The 25,992-nt window shown below is 39.7% G+C and overlaps 1 protein-coding gene across 3 annotated transcripts in view; it reads left to right on the plus strand.

Annotated features, from left to right (window-relative positions):
- Window positions 1-1,426: 1,426 nt before the first annotated feature.
- The window catches only part of ICA1 (islet cell autoantigen 1), a 55,851-nt gene continuing 31,285 nt past the window's right edge, over window positions 1,427-25,992 (plus strand). Inside the window, exons 1-6 of one of the 3 annotated variants that reach the window (XM_060782197.2) lie at window positions 1,427-1,790; window positions 17,361-17,399; window positions 17,700-17,871; window positions 19,112-19,184; window positions 21,997-22,120; window positions 24,486-24,684. In XM_060782197.2, the coding sequence (XP_060638180.2) occupies window positions 17,383-17,399; window positions 17,700-17,871; window positions 19,112-19,184; window positions 21,997-22,120; window positions 24,486-24,684 (585 nt within the window). In that variant the 5' untranslated portion in view covers window positions 1,427-1,790; window positions 17,361-17,382. Of the gene's footprint in view, window positions 1,943-17,360; window positions 17,400-17,699; window positions 17,872-19,111; window positions 19,185-21,996; window positions 22,121-24,485; window positions 24,685-25,992 lie in introns of all 3 variants that reach the window. The other 2 variants (XM_060782196.2, XM_060782195.2) reach the window with 2 other exon arrangements.

The following is a 25,992-nucleotide window of genomic DNA, read 5'->3' on the forward strand; positions in this document are numbered from 1 at the left end:
GTCCCACCCTGGTCTTTTACAGATATATAAACCCATTTTCCTAGTTCCAACAGACTTCACTACCTCTGAGGATGTTTGCCATAGATGCAGGCGAAACGTCAGGAGAGAATGCCTCTTGAACATGGCCATATAGCCAGGGCCGTAGCCAGAAAAAAAAATTCGGGAGGGGTTGAAATTTTGGGGGGGTTGAAATTTTTGCTGGGGGGGGGGTTTGAAACCTGCCTCCTAGCTCACGCTGAAGCAAAGAGCACAGCAGGGGGCAGAGGAGCCTTCAATAGCCTGCAGCTCCGCCCCTGTCAACCACCTTCACCAAGTCTGGCCTCCTTTATTTATTTATTTATTATTCAAACTTATATGCCGCCACTTCCCTGGGGTTCGGAGCGGCTTACAAGAACAGGCTAAAATCAAACACAATTTAAAAGCAATTTAAACCAATTTAAAAACAGCAATATCAAAGATCAAAGGCCTGTCAAAACAGATATGGCTTACATGCCCTGCGGAAAGCTGATAAGTCCCGCAAGGCACGGACTTCAGGTGGCAGAATATTCCAGAGTGATGGTGCCACTGCTGTGAAGGCTCTGCATCTGGTTGCTGTTAGATGCAAGGTCTTGACACTGGGAATTTCCAACAAAACTTGGTCCTCAGAACGGAGGAATCTCTGTGAAGCGGTCCCTCAGGTACATTGGCCCCAGACCATGCAAGGCCTTAAAGGTGAGTGTTGTTGTTCATTCGTTCAGTCGTCTCCGACTCTTCGTGACTTCATGGACCAGTCCACGCCAGAGCTCCCTGTCGGCCGTCACCACCCCCAGCTCCTTCAAGGTCAGTCCAGTCACTTCAAGGATGCCATCCATCCATCTTGTCCTTGGTCGGCCCCTCTTCCTTTTGCCTTCCACTTTCCCCAGCATAATTGTCTTCTCTAGGCTTTGCTGTCTCCTCATGATGTGGCCAAAGTACTGTACTTCAACTTTGTCTCTAGTATCCTTCCCTCCAATGAGCAGTCGGGCTTTATTTCCTGGAGGATGGACTGGTTGGATCTTCTCGCAGTCCAAGGCACTCTCAGAACTTTCCTCCAACACCACAGTTCAAAAGCATCAATCGAGGTGAGTACCATCACCTTTAATGAGAGCATTCAACCCCTCCCCCTCCCCCCAACTTGGTTGCTTCACTACATCTGCTATTGCTGCAAGTAATGACAGTGTGAATAAATTGTCAATATTTGCTTGAGATAGTGTTTGCAGTTCTGGAGGGACTCTTAATTTTTTGCATCTCATAGACTTAGCATGGGGATTTGGTTAACCAGTTAAAATTCATGAGTAAACCAGGTTTTTTTTTTAACCTGAAAAATTTCGGGGAGGGGGGGTGAACAGGCCTGGTGGCAGTCACTCCACAACCTTTCCCCTTTATTCCTCCGTCCTTGAGTTCATTCACAATATCTGAAAAAGCACAACACAGCAAGCGGGAGGGCTGCCAAGCCGCAGTGCCATCTCCGCGGAGGGAGAACAATAGCAGGAAGCCAAGGCGGTTCTGAGGAGCTGAAGGGAGCTGAAGGGAGAGAGCGCTCTCTCTCTCTTTCCAAGCCGCCTGAGGAGAAACAAAACAGGCGGAAAAGAGAAAAGGAGGACAACAAAAACCACCCAGGGATGGAGGTGGAGGTGGCGGCGGTAGTGGAGGCTCCTCCCCGCCTGAGGAAAAAGCCGCCCTCCTCCTCCTCCTTCTGAGGCGGAGGAAGCATTGTGACGCTCCCGGCGGTGGAAGACCTGGAGCCCCCCGCGAAGGCCGCGAAGCCTGAGGTAAATTTGTCAGCGGGGAAAGCGAGTGAGGCGAGGACAAGGGGAGCCCGTCGCCTCAGAGGAGGAGAGGAGCAACTGCCGCCCTGCCCTCTTTCTCCTCCTCCTCCTCCCTCTCTTCCTTCTCTTCTCTCCCGCTGACGAGGCAGGTACAGGTAGGTGCCCAGGGCCTCGATGGCGCGCCCAGCTGGAAAAGCCGGTTCCTCCTCCCTCCCTGTTTCCTTCCTTCCTTCAGGTTGGCGCTCAGGGCGGGCCCGGAGAAGCGGGTGATGGGAAACAGCTGAGTCTGAGAGCAGCCCCACCGCCCAGGCTTCTGCGGGGAAGAGGGGCACCACAAGGCAGGCGCCGCCTTCGCATTTATGCCTTACTTCCCAAAATGGCATCGCTCTCCTTGGTGCCTTCATCATGCCTGTGAGCGGAATATTACGCCAGCAGGTGCATTTCCACACCGCCAGCCCTCCGGCTGCATTGGGTGAATGGCCTGCCTGGGGTCCTTTCATCCTTCATTAACCAGAGTTGCTCCTTCTGCTGCTCCTCTTCACAAGCCTGATGTATCCTCTCACTGCCATAATGCGGATTGAACTGGATTATATGGCAATGTAGACTGGCACATAATCCACTTCAAAGCAGATAATCTGGACTCTGAAAGCAGATAATCTGGACTCGGACTGGACTATATGGCAATGTCGATGGGGCCTCATATAATCCTGCTCCATGCAGTTCAGTCTGCATTAGATGAGTGTACCCATTACTCTGGCCCGCCCAGTTTTATAATGTCTTGATGTATTGTTTATTGTTTGTTGTTCATACTGCTTAACTGTTTTAATTTGCTTTAGGTATTTATTGTTGTATTGTGTTTTGAGGCCTTGGCCTATGTAAGCCGCATCGAGTCCTTCGGGAGATGCTAGCGGGGTACAAATAAAGTTATAATAATAATAATAATAATAATAATATACACATCTATATAAATATATAAATAATCTATATAAATATATAAATAATCTATATAAATATATAAATAAATATTATATATATATATAACTATATAAATATATATATTGTATATATATAAATATATAAATAATTTATATAAATAAAAATGTAGTGTTCGTTCGTGGGATTAATATAACTCAAAAACCACTGGATGAATGGACACCAAATTTGGACACAAGACACCTAACAACCCAATGTATGTCCTTCACTCAAAAAAATTGATTTTGTCATTTGGGAGTTGTAGTAAAGGTTAAGGTTAAGGTTGTCCCCTGACATTAAGTCCAGTCATGTCTGACTCTGGGGTGTGGTGCTCATCTCCATTTCTAAGCCGAAGAGCCAGCGTTGTCCGTAGACACCTCCAAGGTCATGTGGCCGGCATGACTGCATGGAGCGCCGTTACCTTCCCGCCGGAGCGGTACCTATTGATCTACTCACATTTGCATGTTTACGAACTGCTAGGTTGGCAGAAGCTAGGGCTGACAGCGGAAGCTCATGCCGCTCCCCGGAATCGAACCTGCGACCTTTGGATCAACAAGCTCAGCAGCTCAGTGCTTTAACCCACTGCGCCACCAGGGGCTCCCTACCACATAATCCACTTCAAGGCAGATAATCTGGACTCTGAAAGCAGATAATCTGGACTCAGAGACTGGACTATATGGCAATGTCGATGGGGCCTCATATAATCCTGCTCCATGCAGTTCAGTCTGCATTAGATGAGTATACACATCTATATAAATAAAAATGTAGTGTTTGTTTGTGGGATTAATATAACTCAAAAACCACTGGACGAATTGACACCAAATTTGGACACAAGATACCTAACAACCCAATGTATGTCCACTTTAAAAAAATTGATTTTGTCATTTGGGAGTTGTAGTTGCTGGGATTTATAGTTCACCTACAATCACAGAGCATTCTGAACCCCACCAGCGATAGAATTGGGCCAAACCTCCCACACAGAACCCCCGTGTGGGCCACACCAACGTGTGGCAGGGGACAGCTAGATAATAATAATAATAATAATAATAATAATCTTTATTTTTACCCCGCCATCATCTCCCCGATGGGGACTCGGAGTGGCTTTCATGGGGACAAGCCCGGACAACATATTACAGCAATAAAATCAAAACATAAACAACAAACAACGACAACATCATCAAAGTACATGAATAATAATAATAAGGAAAAAAGCAGACTTAAAATAACATTATATGCATTATATGTCTGTGTAGATGGGGGCTTCATGTAATCCAGATCAATTTACATTATATGAGTATATACAATATATATGAGTATACACAATATATGCATTATATGGCAGTGCAGATGGAGGTCTTCGTATAATCCTACTCCATGCAGTTCAATCTGCATTATATGTGTATACACATTATATACATAATATGGCAGTGTAGATGGGCCTCATATAATCCAGTTCAGTGCAGTTCAATCAGCATTATAGGTGTATACACATTATATGGCAGTGTAAATGGGGATTTCATATAATCCAGTTCAGTCTGCATGATATGAATATGTACATTATATTTGTTATATGGGAGTGTAGATGGGAACTTAATCTATTCCATGCTATTCAATTTGCATTATATGAGTATACACATTATATGCATTATGTGGCTGTGTAGATGGGGCCTCATATAATCCTGCCCAATGCAGTTCAGTCTTCATTATATGAGTACACACATTATATGCATTATATGGCAGCATAGATGGGGGTTTCGTATAATCAAGTTCAATCTGCATTATATGAATATACACATTATATGCATTTTATGGCAGTGAAGATGGGGGCTTTGTATAATCCAGTTCCATGCGGTTCAGTCTGCATTATATGAGTGTATATATGTGTATTATATGGCAGTATAGATGGGGGCTGAGATGCTGAACATGCAGACCGAAAGGTTGGTGGTTCGAATCCGGGGAGCTCCCACTGCTAGTCCCACCTTCTGTCAACCTAGCAGTTTGAAAACATGCAAATGTGAGTAGATCAATAGGTGCAGCTTCTGTGGAAAGATAATGGCATTCCATGCAATCATGCTGGCCACATGACCTTGGAGGTGTCTACAGACAACACCAGCTCTTCGGCTTAGAAATGCCCCAGAGTTGGACACGACTAGACATAATCTAAAGGAAATATTTACATTTGCTTTATGGCAATGTAGATGTGGGCTTCATATAATCCAGTCCCATGCAGTTCAGTCAGCATTATATGAATATACACATTATATGGCAGTTCTGTGCAGTTCAGTCTACATTATATGAATATACACATTATATGCATTATATGGCAGTGTAGATGGGGCTTCATATAATTCAGTTCCATGCAGTTCAATCTGCATTATATGAGTGTACACATTATGTGCATTATATGGGGCCTTGGGCAGTACTACCAAGCTGTATATCTGTGTGTGTGGTCAATAGCCTAACCAGGAGAAATAGTATACAGTCCCCAAGTTATAAACATCCCACTTACAAACGACTCATAGTTAATAAAAGGAGTGAGACAACAAGAAATGGGGGAAATCTTCCCCTAGAAAGGGAAATTCACTCCTGGAAGAGTGCCTCCACTGAAGTTTTATCACCAATATTTGTCTCCACAACAAGCCACGTTTTTCGAAATCCAATTATCACAGGAACAGAAAGTGAGGTAAAATCATCTGAAGAGGGGCAGAGACAGCAAAACAAACACCACAGGGGTGTTAACCCTTCCCTATGCTGTCCAAAGCTTATCCATCTATTTATAGATGGTTGGAGTTACACTGAAAAAGTGTACCGGTTTGATGTACATACAAATTCAACTTTGGAAAACCTACAGAACCTATCTTGTTCATAACATGGAGACTGCCTGTATATAGATGTGGTCAATAGCCAAGCCAGCCTGACCCCTTGTACATATCCCAGGATCTGATTCCAAGTTATCTGCTTTATATTGGGTCATATCAGTCTCCACTGCTAGATATTCTGGGATAAACAGATAATCTGGGATCTGGGATATAGGGCAATGTAGAATGGGCCTCAAATAGATAGCCAGTTGGATATTATGGGTGTCTCAAATGTCTTCATATATGGGAAAATGCTGGACCACACACACACACATATGTATATACATACACAGAATTTGTGTATATGTGTATGTATATGTAGATAAATAATCAATAGCGTTGCCAGTAGGAGATAGATAGCATCAGTCGCCTTGCTATATCGATGTGGTAATAGCCAAGTCAGTAAAATATATATAGTCAATAGTCTAACCTGTAGTGCATGCAGGGTGCCTCAGATGTCTAGCCAAATCAGTAAAAGATATAGTCAGTAGCCTAACCTGTAGGGCATGCAGGGTGCCTCAGATGTCTTCATACATAGGAAAAAATAAGCTCATAATTATATATTTTTATATTTCTATATCTACATCACAGGTGTGGAACGCAAGGCCTATGGGCCAAATCTGACACACCACATCATTTTACATGCCTTGCGAGGCTTTCAGTGCCAAGACATAGATACATGTATACAGTCTTACAGTTACACCTTGCCCTTTGAAGGCAACCATGAGGCTGATGTGGCCCTCCGTGAAAATGGGGTTGATACTCCGGATCTATAAGTATGTTTGTCAGTTTGTATCACAAAGGCTGTTGCTAGGTGAAGTGGTGCTCTGTGATGTCACTCAGAAAAAAAAATGTGACATTTGTATGAGGGGAAGGGAAGAGCCTTGTTGTCATGGAGACATTGTGAGGTAGGCCCACTCAGAGTTGGAGAATAATAATAATATAAATAATATTTATTACCCACCTCTCCCTGCGACTCAAGACAGGGGACAGCATTGGTAAAACAAGAGATAAAATACTATTAAATGCATACAGCAATATACACAGAGTTAAAATGCAAATTGAAATCCACGAATGAAATGCAAATTAAAATTCACAACTTAAAATTGACTGGGTAGGTCTGCTGGAAGAGATGGGTCTTTGGTTGCATCTTAAATTCCGACAGCTGGTTTAGCTGTTGAAGCTCTTCTGGCAGGTCATTCCACAATCTTGGGGAGCTAATGAAAAGGTCAATCCGGTTCTGGCTGGCTGTAGTAGCAGCCCCCCCCCCCCCCCGGGAAAGATCTCAGTGTACTAAAGGGCAGATTGTATAGCAGCAGGTGATCCTGTAGGTAACCTGGACACAAACCATGTAGGGCTTTAAAAGTCAAACCCAACAGGTAAAAGGGGGGAGGGGAAAGTACAAGGGGAAGAAAGAAAAAGAGGGGAAAGGAAGGAAGGGGGGAGAAAGGAAAAAAAGGATGGAAGGAAGATAAAGGAAAGGGGGAAAGTATGTGGGGAAGGAAAGAGAAAGAAATGCAGACATGCATCCCCCCCCCCCCCCCGGGGACACCCAGGCAACTCTGGGTATATATGTATCTATGTAGATATAGAAATTCAATAGTCTAGCCCAGAGTTTCCTCAAACTCTGTTCATCCAGATGTTTTTGACTTCAGCTCCCACAATTCCTAACAGCTGGTAAACTGACTGGGATTTCTGGGAGCTGTCCAAAACACCCAAAGGAGCACAGTTTAAGAAACACTGACCTAGCCAGTAGGATATGCTTGATATACCCATGTCCCAAAGTCTCATAGGAAAAAAATAACAAAACTCCCATATTATATTATATTATATTAATTAATATTTTTATATTTCTATATCTTTGATACATGTAAAAGACAAAGTGTATATGTATGTATGTTGATTGATGGGCTATTTTGTACTACAAAGACTTCTACGTTACTTGATGGGTCTGAACCATACTTAGCACACATACCCTTTGGGCCTCCAGGTGTTTTGGACTTTAGCTTCCACAGCTCCTAACAGCTGGTAAGATGGCTGGGATTTCTAGGAGTTGAAGTCCAAAACATCTGGAGGCCCAAAGGTTGGGAACCACTGCTTCTGAGGGATTTGAACTTTAAAAAACTCACTTCACCCCTTTCTAGCCCAAGCAGAGAGAAAGCAAAAGAGCAAAGTGGATCGGCTATGGCTAGATGAAGTGGCCTTCTGTGATGTCACTGGGAAATAATGGGAGTGAAGCAGATTGGCTATTGCTAGGTGATGTGTATGAGGGAAAGTGATGAATGAAGGAAAAAAAGGAAGGGGGAAAGGAGGGAATAAAGGAAGATAAAGGTAAGGGGTTAAACATAAGGGAAGGAAGGAAAGAAAGAAAGGACAAAAGAAGGGAGGAAAGAAAGAAGAGGAGGGAAGGTGTATGCGGGAAAGCAAGTGAAAGAAAGAAACGAAGAAAAGAGAGTGGGAAGTGTATGGGGGTAATAGAGGAAGGAAAAAAGGAACCACAAAGAGAACCTGCCCACAGTTGCCAGATCATTACCATGGAGTTGAGCCCCCAGTGGCGCAGTGGGTTAAACCCTTGGTCAGGCAGGACTGAAAACTGACAGATCGCAGTTTCGAATCCGGGAAGAGCGCGGTTGAGCTCCTTCTGTCTGCTCCTGCTCCCCACACTGAAACATGAGAGAAGCCTCCCACAAAGATGGTAAAACATCAAAACATCAGGGTGTCCCCTGGCCAACATCCTCCCAGACGGTCAATTTTTTCACACCAGAAGTAACTTGCAGATTCTCAAGTTGCTCCTGACATGAAAAAAAAAACAACACCATGGAGACATTGTGAAATAAGCCTTCTCAGAGCTGGAGAAGGGAGAAAGCAGGCCCCTTCAATACCTGGGCAATGCTGGGTATATATGCTAGTTAAGCCTGCACCTTAAAGTACCGCATATATTACCATATGCTCTATCGAACATATGAAGCAACATACTTAGTTTTTTGATTTAATGAAAATTAGAATGTTGTCTGCATCGTGAAGCAGAACACTTCCATTGTAATTTGTAGGAGTTGTCTCCCCAGCTTCTTCTTCCTACACTTACAGGCTCAGAAATGCTGTCTTACAACTCTTCCTTGACTATATAACTTTCAGAATACCAATAATGGAAGAGGGATAGCTTCTTCCATAGTTTTACAAATTCAGCAATAACAATGAAAACATATTAAACATAGATGCCAACAAATCAACAGAAAACTTTCATATTCAGCAAATTATTTACATGGTGAACATTTAAGCATATGACTGTCCATCTGCATTGTGAGTGGTATAATATCTGAAGAGCACTTGCCCATAAAAATGCCTTATGTGTGTACCTTTTAATGATAAGATTAATTGATAACACAAGTATCATTGGGTAGGTATGTGTATGAGAGATGCATGTTTTTTCTAGGTAAAGATCTAAATACCCTTAAGGAGCCAGAAACCCTCAGATCTTAGAAGGTAAAATGAGTGAGTCCTGACTAGCACTTGCATAGGAGACTGACAATAAATCCCAGGTGTTGTAGCCTATATTTTAAAGGAAGGAAATCGTAGAGCCAATTTGAGACCAGAATAGTGATTATACAAACCACAGATCATGTATGTACTTTGATGGCTTTGTTTTGCATGCTTTTGTGAGAGTTTGTTGTCTGACCGATGTAGTTTGAAGCTAGCTTTGAACTTTATTTATCGTGTCATCAGCAACCATACCATTGTATTACCAGTATTGACCAGTATCTGGCTACTTGGAGTGCCTCTGGTGTTGCCGCAAGAAAGTCCTCCATTGTGCATGTGGCAGGGTTCAGGGTGCATTGCAGCAGGTGGTCAGTGGTTTGCTTTTCTGGGCCTGCCACTTTTGGACTCTCACTTGCTGAGGTGTTCCAGCGAGTGTCTCTGTAGATCTAAGAAAACTATTTCTTGATTTAAGTTGTTGACGTGCTGGCTGATACCCAAACAAGGGATGAACTGGAGATGTCACTGCCTTGGTCCTTTCACTATTGGCTGCTACTTCCCGGCGGATGTCAGGTGGTGCGATACCGGCTAAGCAGTGTAATTTCTCCAGTGGTGTAGGGCGCAGACACCCTGTGATAATGCGGCATATCCCATTAAGAGCCACATCTACTGTTTTAGTGTGGTGAGATGTGTTCCACACTGGGCATGCGTACTCAGCAGCAGAGTAGCATAGCGCAAGAGCAGATGTCTTCACTGTGTCTGGTTGTGATCCCCAGGTTGTGCCAGTCAGCTTTCGTATGATTTGAACTGCATTAAATGGTTACATGTAGATGAGACCTTTATGTTTTAATCGTGCTCAGTCATGGAAAACCATTGGGTGAGCTTGGGCAGGTCTCACTCTTTCATATAGAGGCAGGCAATGTCAACCCTGCTCTAAACATATTTTGCCCCTGTGATAAAGTCACCTTAGGGTGGGTGTAGGTCAGAAACAATTTGAAGGTGCACAACTCAAAGTAGCCTAAATATTTGTTTTACTGTATAAAATAAGGAAAACTCATCATGTTCCTTGTGTAAATTTCAAAGGGCTTGGCAGTGTTGAAAAACTAAGAGCACGGGACATGAGTAGCATCTTTCAGGATCCTATTACATTCCATTAAGCTCCCACAAATATATAATACTTTATACCTAAGGCTTTAATACCACTTGGTATAGCTGCTGAAGAAATCAGTATATATCCAGAAAAATTCATGCTAAAACGTAACCAGTTTTAAAGTTGCTGCCATCCTCCATTTTTTTCTCCCTCAAGCCGTTCCTTCTTTTTATGCTACAAGAGACGAATGTGGCTATGTGTTTGAGATATCGTAGTGTGGTATTAGATATTGTCGGAATTGACTTGAAGAGAGCAGAGTTCAGATGTCTCTTCAACAGTGTGGTTTATTGGGTAGGTTTTAGAACACTCTTAGGCTTAACCATCTCCATGGATTGTTGGCTAAAATACGGTTACGTTTGTCTATGTGACTTTGACTTTTTAAAAGAAGGATAGAATTCAGATGTGAGAAATACTACATCTGTCCCTTACTAAATTTTACCAAAGGATCCTTCTGAACAATATGGTATTAGGTAAAATACAATGTCATGCTAGGAAAAGGAGGATCATTTGAAGTCAGACAGACCTCAGACTGATTTGACGTTTTTCTACTTGTTTCAATGCCTCTTCCCTTATTATATAGCAGGTAGTGAGCATTAACTTTCATGGAGTTGGTACCAATAGCAGCACAGTTTTCATCATTTTTGTTTGTGAATTTTTATAAATAGGTCTGTTACAACAGTAGGCTGAATGATGTGGCAAACTTACTCCTATCAACTGTCTGAAGCTAAAGTTTATTTTTTCCCATATTGAAATTTTTTCTTGTTTTGCAGAGTTGTTGTTGTTGTTCATTCGTTCAGTCGTCTCCGACTCTTCGTGACCTCATGGACCAGCCTACGCCAGAGCTCCCTGTTGGCCGTTACCACCCCCAGCTCCCTCAAGGTCAGTCCAGTCACTTCAAGGATGCCATCCATCCATCTTGCCCTTGGTCGGCCCCTCTTCCTTTTGCCTTCCACTTTCCCCAGCATAATTGTCTTCTCTAGGCTTTCCTGTCTCCTCATGATGTGGCCAAAGTACTTCAGCTTTGTCTCTAGTATCTTTCCCTCCAGTGAGCAGTCAGGCTTTATTTCCTGGAGGATGGACTGGTTGGATCTTCTCGCAGTCCAAGGCACTCTCAGAACTTTCCTCCAACACCACAGCTCAAAAGCATCGATCTTCCTTCGCTCAGCCTTCCCTAAGGTCCAGCTCTCACATCCGTAGGTGACTACAGGGAATACCATGGCTTTGACTAGGCGGATCTTTGTTGCAAGTCTGATGTCTCTACTCTTCACTATTTTATCGAGACTGGACATTGCTCTCCTCCCAAATACCTGTTCTTCCATGTTACCGGCACCCTACTGCACATTCTTCAGCTTTCAGATCTTTTTTCCCTTCATGCTGTGGAAAACAATTACATACAAGCATAAAGATTCTTTTCTACCTCCAGTGGTAGTAGTAGCAACATGAAGAAATGGGAATTGAGGAATAGTCCTTCCCTCCTTCCTTCCTTCACCCTATGTCATGTTTCTCTGATGTTTTCTCTTGTTCTTAAATTGATGACTGAATTGCTCTGTTTGGGCATTTCATTTATGTGTTTGAAATAAGGAGGAGTAGGTTAGAGTTATCATTGCTGATCACTTACACACAATATTTCTGCTCTCCTATCATCAGTGTTTTGGGTGGCACATTTGTACAATGTGCTGTATGCTTCCTCCAGGCCTGCCTCCCTGATCGCTGAACACACTGGTATATACAGATGTGCTTCCACTGTATGGATGATGAGGACACAATGGTTGTGCTGTGACATCCTAGCCTGCTCTCCATCTTCAAGTAACTAATGATAATGAAGAAAAGTCCAAAAAAAGGATAAAATATATACTTATTATTTTAAGTAACTTGTTAGGTGGAATGTGTCATTTATATGTTCATATCATATTGAAGAAATACATTTTGGTTATTTGGCAGAGGAGACTTTTTCCCTAAAGGAGTACCTTATATGAGGTCTGTGGCAGCTTCATTTCAAATAGAGAAATATATACACTGAATTAACTTTTTATTTTTATGTTTCCTTGCAAAGGTAATTCATAGAATATAAACAATTTTAAAATGACATTTTAAAAAATAGTAATTTGTCTCCAGGGCTGATATATAAGTGTAATCTTGACATCACATTAATTAGAAAGTTTAAAGAATTTAAAAAGCTAGAATGGTATTTCTTCATCTTTTAAAATCAATTGTATAAACAAATACACATATTAGGTGTTATGCTCAATCTTTGTGTTATACTGTATTGTGAAAAATGTTTGCTTAACTTCTCTATCTCTAGCCATTCTTTATTTGTAGATATGTCAGGACAGGGAGCTTGGCCAAGATTTCACAGTTTATCCTTGAAACCACTTTTCTAAATTAAATCATGCAGACTGTGGCTAAAAAGCTTCACAAAAGTGAAGGTCATGGAAATATTATACTTTCCATGACTGATGCTAATATCTAGAAGTGCTCTTCACACTTGCCTAGTCAACCTCTAGTCAAATAAAGTTTATTAATAGCTCACCAACTAAAGCCCCATGGATTTCAGTGGGTTTGTTCTAAACATGACTAAACTTGGATTCATTGTCTTTTTGAGAATGCCATTTCACATTAAATGTTAACTAGCTGTTATACTTTACTTAGGCAATCCCTCATTGTCTGAGTATGATGGCCCTCCAGGTGTTGTGTTTTGATAGTGAATACATAGGTGGCTGTAGAGCCCTATTCTTGATCTGCATGTTCTTCTGCAGTGAAGACATCGGTTTCCAGGTGGAAGGCGGTCCCGGTCAGGGTTGGCTTGATGCGCCTTCCTTTTGGCATGTTTCTTTCTTTCACCTCCATTCGAGCCTCTTCGAATTCCACAGCACTGCTGGTCACAGCTGACCTCCAATTAGAGTGCTCAGGGGCCAGAACTTCCCAGTTCTCAGTGTCTATTCTACAGACACTATTTAAAGCCCATCTTTAAATCTTCTTGTCCACCAACATTCCGTTTTTTAGTTGCGAGTACAGTAACTGCTTTGAGAGATGCTGACTGGGCATTCAGACAACGTGACCAGTCCAGCAGAGTTGATAGCAGGGAAACATTGCTTCAGTGCTAGTGGTCTTTTCTTCTTCCAGCACACTGACATTTGTCCACTCTATTCCCAAGAGATTTGCAGGGTTTTTCGGAGGCAACACTAATGAAATCATTCCAGGAGTTCAGTGCGACATCTGCAGACAGTCCATGTTTTGCAGGCATATAACAGGGGTGAAAGGACAATAGCTTTATAAACAACCTTGGTATCCCTTTGGGTGTCCCGGTTCTCAAATACTCTCTGCTTCATTTGGAAAAATGCTGCCCTTGCAGAGCTCAGGCGGTGTTATATTTCAGTCCTGATGTTGATTTTTATTGATAGGTTTCTGCCAAGGTAGAGGAAATGGTCAACATTTTCTAATATTACACCATTAAGCTGTACTTCTGGCATTGCTGAGGTATTGGCTGGTAAAGAGCACTTTAATTTTCTCAATCTTCAGTGAGGGGCCGAGCTTCGCATATGTTTTCGAAGAGTTGTTTAGAGTGACCTGCAGATCTTCTTCTGTATGAGCGCAGATTAAGTTATTATCAAGATATTGGAGTTCTATAACAGATGCTGTTGTGACCTTGGTTTTGGCTTCTAGTCTGCTGAGGTTAAATAGTTTGCTATCTGTCAGATAGATGATTTCCACGCCAGTAGGAAGCTTCCCATCAACAAGATGAAGTATCATAACAATGAAAATGGAAAATAAGGTTGGGATAATAACACATCCATGTTTGCCATCTGATTCCATCTTAAATGGGTCACTTGGGGAGTCATTGCTGTCCAAAACTGTTGCCATCATATCATCGTGGAGGAGCTGCAGAAGGGCATCCAATTTTTTGGAGGATGGTCCAGAAAGCACTAGCTGTTATAATAAGAAAGCAAACCTGTGCCTAAACCTTTTTCATATAAAATTAAGACTTTAAGAATATGTAGCTCATATGTCTAACTTGTTTGTTGACTATTTTTTTTTAAAAAAAGCTCAATTTACATGTTTTAAAATAGAACACGAAAACCATAATCAACACATTTCACAAAATACCATCAAGAAACAACACTTTAAGTAAAAAGAAAAGCAGTGGAATTTTCAGGGTTTTTGGGAAAGCCCTAGGAAAGGATGTTATTCTTTGTCAGCTACCTAAAAAATAAAAGTGTAAGGTGCCATTTGACCACCTATTAATGGTTCATAGACATGTTACTACACAGAATGTCTTCTATCTCCATTTGTGTTATTATTGAAGCATAATGGCATGGGCAGTTGGCAGAGGGCCTGTAACTTCTTTGAAGAAGAAAGGTCATAAGAACATAGGAATTTGTCTTTGCCCTCTTAGGAATTTCTGCAGTAACTTACTTTCCAGATTAAATGTGACTGTACTACTGTTCAGACTGTAGATATAGGTTTGAACTAGAAGCCTTCTGCATGCAATCCACATATTGAGTTATGACCTTTTATCTATAGTTCAGTAGACCACATGGGGAATTGTTTTTTGTGGTGCCTTACTGCCCACCCCCCCAATACTTTTCATCTGAAACCTGTGCCTATCTGCTTTATTTTTTATTTTTGTCCTCCCCCAAGCAGTGCGTCTCCCTGGAGCTTTCCTTATTACCTAACTTGCCTAAATGTGTGTCTCCAGCCAGAGTCCAACTATGCTGCTTACATCCTCAAAATATCTCGTTATTAATTTTACTGTGATCTTCGTTATTATGCATTGGAAAATAAGGACAACTTGATTGTCTCAGCTGGGTTTCTCAAATGAAATGCTGAAGGTTGGTGAAGAGGATACATTGGTAGTCTGAAAATTGAAAGTATGGGAGAAAGAATGTGGGAAGATCATATCATCATATATATGGCTGATGATACAGAGACTTAGGTAGCACAGATAAACTAAATGATTGTAGGTGGTTCTCCTCTCCCTTGTCTTAAAAGTAGATGAAATAAATATTCAGAAGTCACCACGGTATTATGGTCATGTCTCCACTACTAATGAAACACATATAATTATTTAAACCTCTCTAATATTAATAAAGCCTAACTGGAATTCTAAGGCACACAAGACTTCTGTTACATTCATTGATATACTTTGTTCAATCCAAACAAAAATACCATAAAACTTTTTAGTGCTGGTGTCATAACCCTGTATGTTCCGGTTTCATTTTGGAAATTTTGGTTTCAGATTTCCATAACTGCCTCAGAATAATGTGGAATAATCCTTGCTTGGTCTCTTCTGAAAGCCTATTTCACCTATTTAGTATCAATGTGAAATTCTGGCTAGCATCCTGTTAATGAGTTATGATGTCATACGATGAATGATGGTTCAAGTTGGACCAGCATTCAAGCCAGATGAGTGGTTAAGTGTCCCATCTGTTTTCCTGTAGTGGCCATGCTGCATCATATTCAGAGACCTCCTGTCCTGAGGACTCTGAAGATGCCTGTCGCAGCACATCCAACCACAAGAAGATAGCTGGACATTACTCTGCTTATCCTTCCACTCCCTGACAACATGGAGGTGGGATCTGGAGTGCTAGTATTGAGAAACTAGCTCTGGAGACATAGCAGTATAATACATATGCATCTCTTGATGCAGGATGTCTGTCTATATCTGCATTTTATCTGGATATTTCTCTTTGGTAGCACAGCTATTTTCTGTTGAATTAGTAAAACGGAATTCATTTTTGTCATGAAAAGGCCAATGGAATAGTCCTAAGATAACTAGAAAAGAAAGTTGTTTTTTTTGTTTTTGCAGAGTTGTTCTTTTAGTACTAAGTTAATATTCGGAATACCAGATTATCTATTCTGTCTCATTATTGTCTGTATTTATAAAACTATGGATCTTGAGTATTTCTGTTTTCTTCATTTGGTCGATAGTCAACCCTCTTGTTTAAAGTCTATGTCTTTCAACTTGTCAGCCAGATTTTGCCTGTGCATACTTAGTGTTCCCTCAGAGGCCTTATCCATCACTACAGAAAATTAGTGCTGGTTCTGCACTAATGTTTACGTCAGTATCCATTTATGATCTCAATGTAATCACAAAGAGTCCATAATGATGCATGTCATTGCTGGTATATGCCTTTCAGCAGAAATGAACAGTGGTGCAACAATAAAAATGTTTGTGTGTGTGCATTTGTGTGTATGTGTTAAGCTTATGTACATTGGGTAAATGTCTTTTAAATTTAGTTGAAGGATAGGCACTAGCAGTTTAATTAAAATGTATAATTTCAGGGTTTTTTCCTCATTTTTTAAAAAATGAATATATATGATATAGATGTGTTTGCAAAATTATTGCAAATGTATACTTCTCAGAAAGGTGAGATTAGTTGAAAGTTTTCTGTGATCATAAATTTACATTTTCCACCTTCTGCTAGCAGTGCTGGAGTCAGAAGAAGATTTACATAGAGAGCTTCCTTAAATATGACAACAGTGTTCAAAGTGAAAGGCCCATTTTCTCATTTAAGCTTATTATGAACAGCAGTTGCTTAAGTTCTCTAGTAACATAATATCTAAGGCGTACAATGAGCCAATACAGCTTCAATGTATATAGTATATGTAATACTATATGATACTTAAGAGGTTTCTCTTCCCAGATAAATTCCCATACAAAAAAAAATGGGAATTGAACCACAAGTAACAGTAAAATAAAGATTACTCCAAAACCAAACTTCTATTTTTTGGAAAAGCTGCACACAAATTGCAATTTGTCACTTTGGAGAGAAGAAATGTCAGGTGGTCAGGTGACGGAACTGTATCATGTCACAGTACATATTTGCAATGACCTATGAATTACTGTGTGTAGTTTTAGAGAGAGAGAACTAGTTGTCATAGAGTAATATAAATCAGGCATTCAGAAGTTGCAATGCAGAGGGTGCAAACATGTGTTTCCTTGCATGCATTTGTTTAATGCTAGACTATTTCTATATTTCATTGGATGAACTCAAATGCACATGAAACTCACATTGTTATTTATTTGAATTAATTTGTAGATATATGTCCACTTCAGAAGTTTATGATGGATTCATCAAAGGAATCATTTTAATTTTGATTTGTTTTTCTAATTCTTAGGGTTTGAGAAAAATAAGAAAACATGGATGGCCACAAATAGTAAGTAGTTTTGTGTACATTTGTCTCTGTGAATCATAGCACATTAAGGCATTGTCTTTTCACACCTGTATTCATGATAAAACTTCACTGGTAGTATAATGGATCATTCAAAACTGTATATTTGGAAAGGCCATATGAGTTAAGTATACACAGCTGAAAGAATGCAAGTCAGTGTAAAACATTATAAACCCAAGTTCAAGGAGTGTAAATACACAAATATTGAATCAGGCTAATTTATCTGATTTTGTATGATTTAGGACTGCCTTACAGTTTTAATCTTTTTTTTTTTTTACCTTTTAGTGGTTATTCAAGGGAATTTTATGATCGGTATGCCCAAGGTCCAGAAAAGTCTGTGGTCAATAAAGTACAGCAGAAATACTGGAAAACAAAACAAACTCTTATCAAAGTTACGGGAAAGAAAGAGGATGAACACGTGGTGGCTTCAGATGCTGATTTGGATGCAAAGCTGGAGGTATGTGTGGACCTTTCCCCATGAACAGTTTGTAAGACTTGTACAGTGAGCTCTTTAACCTTCTTCACCTGCTCAAAATCCAGCATAACCTGTCTTTTGAATCAAGATATCCTTTTCACGTTGTGCTTTTCCCCCCATGTAATTGGCTTTCGAAATCTAAATACTGAGAGTAGCTTTTTGTGGACTTTTAAAGTTACTTTATATGTTGATTTCAAGTATAAACCTAATTTGTGTTTACGAATACACAATATTTTATAGCAGATCTAAGTGTACCATATACTCATAAAATTACTATGTATTCAGTAGATAGCAAATCTAAACGTAATATGCAAAACAGCCATAAGGTGTATCCTGTTTTAAAAAATCACCTTTTTAGCATGAACCAGGCTTTATAATTTTGCTCCCTCCTATTTTTTTTACCCACACTTGCCTTCACCACTTAATTAGAAATAACACAGCACTTACAGTGGCTTTATATACTGTATAGGTAATATCAAGCCCCTTTTTTGTAGGCCATACTACAATAACAATTAATGACTTGCACTTAAAATCTTGATAAGATATATATGGTAGTAGAACCTACTTGTCTTGTTGGATTAAAGGGATACATACCTCTTATAGAAAAACCAAATTATTTCTTTCCTTTGTCATATATAGCACTTGTTCTGAAAGTGATTTTTATCACAGCTTGTCATAGGCAAACTTCAACCCTCCAGGTCTTTTGGATTTCAACTTCCACAATTCCTAACAGCTGGTAAGCTGGGTTCGATTTCTGGGAGTTGAAATCCAAAATACCTGGAAGGCCGAAATTCTCCTATTCCTGCTCTACACTGTGGAATTAATGCAGCTTGACATCACTTTATCTGTAATGGCTCTATATTATGGAATCTTGGGGATTGTAGTTTTGCAAGATCTTTAGCCTTCTTTGCCAAATTGTACTGGTGCCTCACTCCCAGGATTTGAAAGCACTGAGCAATGGCTGTAAAAATGATATAAAACTGCATTAATTCTGCAGAATAAATGCACCCATGTAATGTGTGATTGATGCATTTGTGATTTTATGTGTGATTTGGAAACTGCTGCATTTGTGAGAAAATTGGTAATTTCTTAACCATAGGACAAAGACTAATAATGTAAGGGGTAGTATTTTGATTAATCAGAACTCTGTTTAGTATGCTATTATATTGGGGGGGACGGGGACATGTCCTCTTATTTATGCAGTTTGCATTATATATTTCAGCTGTTCCATTCAATTCAGAGGACATGTATGGATTTACTTAAAGCAGTTGAACTATATCAAAAAAGGATTTTTTGTAAGTATTTTTTAGTTGTGGTGAGCTTCATGTTCTTTTGTAAAAGTACAAATTATTTGTGTGTCTTCTCCATTCAGTAATGCTTGCTCTCAATGCAGAGCTTGGAAGCAATAGTTTTGGAGGCTACATATCCTGAAATCTGGCAATGCTAGTTGGGGAAATCTGGGAATTGTAGAGCCAAACAGTAATTTTCCATGGATTGTTGTAGGTTTTTCAAGCTATATGGAAGCATTCTCTCCTGACGTTTCGCCTGCATCTATGACAAGCATCCTCAGAGTTTTTGAGGTCTATCAAAGCTAGGAAAATTGGGTTCATATATCTGTGGAATGGCCGGGGTGGGGCAAAGAACTCTTGTCTGTTGGAGCTAGGCGTGAATGTTTCAACCCACACTATCCCTTCGATTATCTGGGGAGGCCCTGCTCGCACTCCCACCTCCATCGCAGGTATGATTGGTGGGGATGAGGGAGAGAGCCTTCTCGATGGTGGCCCCTCGACTCTGGAACTCACTCCCCAAGGACATCAGGCATGCCCCAACTCTGGCAGTCTTTAGGAGGAGCCTGAAAACGTGGTTGTTCCAATGTGCCTTCCCAGAATAAGGAAACTCCCAGCAATATGTCTTCTAAATGCACTTTATTATTGATCTAGGAGTGCCCATCCCTCTCTGAAAACTCTATCCTAGTCATATTTCACCTGTTCATGCTCAGCATTATTTCTAAATTTTAATTATTACATTTGGCCCAGCCATAGATTTTTAAACGTCGTTGTGTTACTGTTAATGTTCATTACTTATTTTCTGTTAGGAGTTTTATTTTTATTGTTTTGTATTACTTGTTATTGTTTTGTATTACTTGTTGTTATTGTTTTTATTATTGATGTATTGTGGGTTTGGCCTCATGTAAGCCGCACCGAGTCTCTTGGGGAGATGGTAGCGGGGTATAAATAAAGTTTTATTATTATTATTATTATTATTATTATTATTTATTAACTGGCCGCCTTGATTAGCATTTGATGGTTTGGCAGTTTTTTGGTGTGGCTTGTTAGTGCCTGGGGGAATCTTTAGTTGAGAGATGATTAGCTGTCCCTGATTGTTTCCTCTCTGGAGGTTCCCTGTATTTGAGTGTTGTTTTGCTGTTGTTATTTTAGAGGTTTTTTTTAATACTGGTAGCTAGATTTTGTTCATTTTCATGGCTTCCTCCTTTCTGTTGAAATTGTCCACATGCTTGTGGATTTCAGTGGCTTCTCTGTGTAGTCTGGCATGGTGGTTGTTAGAGTGGTCCAGCATTCTGTGTTCTCAAATAATATGCTGTGTCCAGGCTGGTTCATCAGGTGCTCTGCTATGGCTGACTTCTCTGGTTGAAGTAGTTTGCAGTGCCTTTCATGTTCCTTGATTCGTGTTTGGGCGCTGCGTTTGGTGGTCCCTATGTAGACTTGTCCACAGCTGCATGGTATACAGTGGATTCCTGCAGAAGTGAGAAGATCCCTCTTGTCCTTTGCTGAATGTAGCATTTGTTGGATTTTATTAGTGGGTCTGTCGATAGTTGTATATTATGTTTCCTCATCAGCTTCCCTATGCAGTCAGTAGTTCCATTCTTGAATACATGTTTATAGTTGCAATCTTAATGAGCAGCAAAAAAGAATTTGTTATGAAGCAGGTTAAAGCACTAACAAGATTTCAAGTTTACACTATTATCAACTCAGGCTTTAAAGCTAATTTGACTGGGGAAAAAATCATGTAGGAAGATGTAACAATTATAGCATTTGGTGGAGGAGGGACATGCAATCTCGGATCATCGCTGCTAAGGCTTTTGCCAGCTGTAATCCAAAACATTTGTAGGGTACCAAACTACCTATCCCTTACAAAACATGATGAAAACGTTGCATACTTTATGTTAGAGTTCATGTGTCATGTTGTCTGACATTTTTTAATTAAAAAATTGAAAAGCATCCTTAAAAGCTATAGTTTGGTTGTAGTAGTTTGTAGGCAGCTATTTACTCTGCCTTCCTCTTTCATGTTACATATGCTCTCAGTTTCCACTCCAAACTGCTTTCTCATCAATGTAGGGAAGAAATAAAGGAGAATCTCATAGTTTACTCTGCACACAAAGGAAAAGCACAGGAAAGCTGTTTGAAAGGAGGAGTAAAGATCTGTTCTCCTTTCCTCTGCTATTCAGCTTAACATGTATGCCTTGTGTAAATTTTGATTGGTGCCTCATTGGTAGCCGTAATCTTGAGAGATATTACCTGATCTGTTCCTTCGTGCTTTTAACCAAATTACCAGAACGGATACATTCAAATGCTTTCCCAATTTAAATATAAACTTTTAAGGATTAAACATTATAAATAAGAAAACTCTTGTGCAAGTATTTTAAACAGTGGGAATGTAATTAAAGGGCAAAGTTGTTGAAATCAGCCCTCAGGATCATTAGAGTCATGTAAATATCTTGTCACTTGAGAATTAGGCTCACAGAATTGAAATAGAATCTAAAGTAATCAAGGGAAATTCTAGGTATTGTGGTCAGGTCATAGTAGTCTGATCCCACTGTGCATGTACCTCTATTCAAGCAGCAACAATAAAACCCATCACTGTTCCCTTTTCAGCATAGAGGTCATCTTACAGTTCCTATTACATTACACTGAGTTCATAAATGGATATGCTAAAGTGATTCCAGTCTTCTGTTTCAAAATTGCATGAGCTGCATTTTGAAATTTCTGGTGTGTTTTTATGTTTGCCTGTTTTTTGTTTCTTGTAATCTTACCATATGTAGAAATAACTTATGAAGCTTACTTGTGTTTTCTCTTTTTAAAATCTTAGTTATGTCTCATGAAGAAAATGAATTAGGAAAATTTCTCCGATTCCAAGGTTCTCAGGATAAAACTAGAGCAGGCAAGATGATGCAAGCCACAGGAAAAGCCTTTTGCTTTTCTTCTCAGCAAAGGTATGTTAGAGTGGACTTCATTATTGAAATAAAGTGTCTGGAATAGCTTGTAGTAGCCCTGCTCTGTTTTTTAATGCAATACCATAGCTTTCCTCTTCTCCAGTCTTCCAACATTTCCTATCAGAAAAGGCAGAAATTACTAAACAAGAGCTCAATGATTTAAACATTGATCTCAATGTGTGTTTTATCAAATCGTAGTCCAATATTCTGACCACTACATCATATACACCAATTGTTTTCAACCCGTGGGCCCCCAGGTATTTTGGCCTACATCTCCCAGAAATCCCAGCCAGTTTAGCAGCTGTTAGGATTTCTGGGAGTTGAAGGCCAAAATATCTGGGGACCCACAGGTTAAGAACCACTAATATAAACTCTCTTTCCATCTTCTCTCTGTTATCTTGTCACTCTATTTCCTGCCTGTTCTGTATTGCTTCTCATTTAGTGATAGCACAGATGGAATAGAAAGCAGTTCATTCCCATTTATTTATTTATTTATTTTTGGTTTAAAAGCCAGAACAAATAAAACAGAATGTAGACCTGCTCATTTCCAGCTTTACTTTCTGACAAAGAAAGTTGTGTATCTTGGGATCTAGGAGTTTTTGCCTCACTGTAATTCTAGACACAGTTTCCTCTGCATCCACAACTTAATATTTAAACACTCAGATTCCAAATGGGTTAATAGTCTGCTTGTAGTCTTGTGCAAAACTACACCAGTGTTACTATTTTACTACTAGCCTCAGATTGCCCACAGTTACAGAGTATTTCCTAAAATGAAGAAATCCCTAGACTGGTAGACTAAAGATGCACTTGTGAGAGATCCTATTAGGGACTTAAGCCTGAAGAGGTACAAGTGTGCTTATAGAATATCATTTTTCCAGAACACAGTAGCTTAACACAGAGGACAACGGTTCACTTCAAAACCAGTCTTATCAAGTATACTTTAATATAAATTACCTGTGAACCAGCAACACAAGAAATGTAAGATCAATAAATCAAGAGTTCTTTGTATCTCTTCTGTTCGGGGAGATCAATCTATCCCTTTCTTCTGAATTATTCAGAGTAAATGCTGGTTAGGTTATCCATGGGTTCACCAGTTGGAATTCCGTATTAAAGTCATCCTCATATATTTTTTTCTTAAAGTAGTTCTGCTCCACTTTTAAATGGTGAGTGAATTTGTGTCATTCATGGTATGCTGTAACTCCAGGAAGAAGATGTCAGAAGAAAGAAAGAGAGTAACCATAGCAATCAGTAGTGTGTTCCAAGAGCTGTCAAAGCGTATATTTAGAAGAATTATTTTCACCTCTGGGTGGAATAGGTGCCATATTGCAGAAACCATGCATGGAGACTTCAGCTTCCTTTCAACTAGAGTGGTTTCATCCACCTGAAGATTTTGCTTGTAATCCACGTGGCTGATAATTGGTGACATATTAAATATCCCCCTCATTGACATATTGTGCAAATTAAATAGGGCTGTTTGCTAGTGCCTTGATTATTCTCTGTTTCTAGGATTTACCTCAGGGCAAGTGGGTATGTGTATACTTATTTAACTGACTAAATTCAAATAGAGAGAGGGGTTAGATAATCTCATGCCAAAGCACCATTCTACAAACTCAGAAGGAAAAGTTCAAACTTTGATGATGTTACAGTTGACAACACATAATAATTGATTGGTAAGAAAGATAGCAATTTCTAATATTTTAGTTGAGACATGAGAAGCAAAATATTACAAAAATGTATATCCTGTATGATGAAAGATCCAGGGACTTTACAGGTAGTAACGTTACGTTGGTCAGCTGATCAGCATTGGTTCCACTTGGTTGCTCTATTAGAAGACACCCCCTGAAGTACTGGAATTTCAGAACTGCCTGCTTTAAATTAAATAAATGTAAAGGCAGTATGCCAAGCAAACAAGCAATTAATAACTTATAAAACAAAAACTAAGAGTTACATTCTGTCATTCATCTTCCTGCTTGTGAAATTGAAACATTCTTTTGCTTCCCGTTCAGTGCAGCTGAACTTTTCTATGATTTATTTAGCATTTTCTATCATGATTATAGAAGGGAAAGCAACAACAAAAGAATACTGCAAATTTGGGAGGAGGGGAATCAGCTAAATTAATTATGTCAGTCATACAGAAATAATGTGTGAAGTTCATTGTCTGTAGTGTTTATGTGAGAAATAAACATTAGATTTTTGGGTGTTCTAATTTTTCTTGCTTCTATTGCCATTTTCTTTCATGTGGTTGGTTGGTTTGGCATTCGAAGTATAACAGCTCTTTTTGGTTTGTTTTTTTGTTTTTGTTTTCAGAAGAGTCCCTAAAGTTCCTATTCTATTTATGGCCTATGATTTTTGCTTTTTGTCCCAGGTTGACACTACGCAGTCCTTTATGCAGACTACATCAAGAGGTGGAGACCTTCAGATACAAAGCCATCTCTGATACATGGTTGACAGTTAACCGAATGGAACAATGTCGGACTGAATATCGAGGAGCTTTGTTGTGGATGAAAGATGTCTCTCAAGAGCTAGATCCTGACATTTACAAGCAGATGGAAAAATTTAGGAAGGTACAAAATTTTCTGCCATTTGCTAGGGTGAAATACTAGATAGGGGCAACAGAGCCTGTGTTTGATTTTTCTAAGAAAAATATAATGCTACAGTCTGCAATGAGAGAGAAATTAATCAGAAACTGATATTTATCATTGGTCACAATAATGTTAATCTTATTGATAATATATTTCCATACCTGAAAGATATGACGACTTGAATTTTTTTCCCAACTAGGTGATTTGAACAAGACAAAAGAGCCGTTTATGTTAACACATATATATCTGCATGAGTAATTCAGCTATTACAATAAAGGTTACCCTTCAAAAATGACTACCAAGAACAGTAGCCTGAGCCATTCGAAGCAAATGTGGTGTTTAAACATTTTTAGTTAGGAAAAAAAAAAACAGAAATCTTTGGTGACCCAAGCAGACTCTTGATAGTTGGGTCACCAAAGACTTCTTCCTGAAGAATCCTGGACTTTGTAGTTTAAGGAGGGGCCTTTAAACTGCTCATCCAGAGAAACCCTGGGCCTTCCTGAACTACAAGCCTCAGAATTCTGCAGGAGGCAGAAACAGCATTGAAAGTGGATTGAAGTGGAAAAGTGCACAAGAACATTGTAAGAGGAATAATGAGACAGTCTGGTGTAATTTGATGCCTGCTATGAGTGAATGTGAGTGTTGAAGACTTGAAAAGGCAACCGTATGATTCATTTGCATGTTGAGGTTGAAGGTTAACTCTTAATGTTCAAGATTGTCTGGCTGCTCCAACAACAACAAAATCAAATTCCCAATTTTGTCTGATTTTACAGTGGAATTTGCTTTTAAAACAGGCTATAACAGAAACTATTAAAATATGTATTCTGTTGAAAAAGCTAGCACTGTCATGAGAAACCCAGATTTCACATGGTGCATCCTTTTAACAGTACTGCTTCATAGCTTACATTTTAATAAGCAGACATTGTGATTTGTTTTTGACGAGAATAAGCATAGCTACTGTTGTGCAAAGGTTCCTGATATTTTCTGAAGAGACAGAGAAATTGCCTTTGTTTTTTGGCGCGCAGTTCCAAACAGTGCCACTGCATGGCAGTCGTTCACTGACTGTTACAAGTTGTTTCAGAATCTATAGCAGAACAAGAGAGATTGCAGAAAAGGTCTTCTTTGTTCAAGAGGTTATACATATGCTTGCTGCTAGGAAAACAAACCTGTAGATTCACCGTGCCACGTCTGCTGTTAATTAATCATTCCTCATGGCATGGTGGTTTTTTTATTGTGTGCAAGGGGGAAAGGCTTATATTTTAATACATGTAATTCAGGCATATTTCTGGC

The sequence above is a fragment of the Anolis sagrei genome, chromosome 6, assembly GCF_037176765.1.
Source record: "Anolis sagrei isolate rAnoSag1 chromosome 6, rAnoSag1.mat, whole genome shotgun sequence".
In the NCBI taxonomy this organism is placed as follows: domain Eukaryota; kingdom Metazoa; phylum Chordata; class Lepidosauria; order Squamata; family Dactyloidae; genus Anolis; species Anolis sagrei.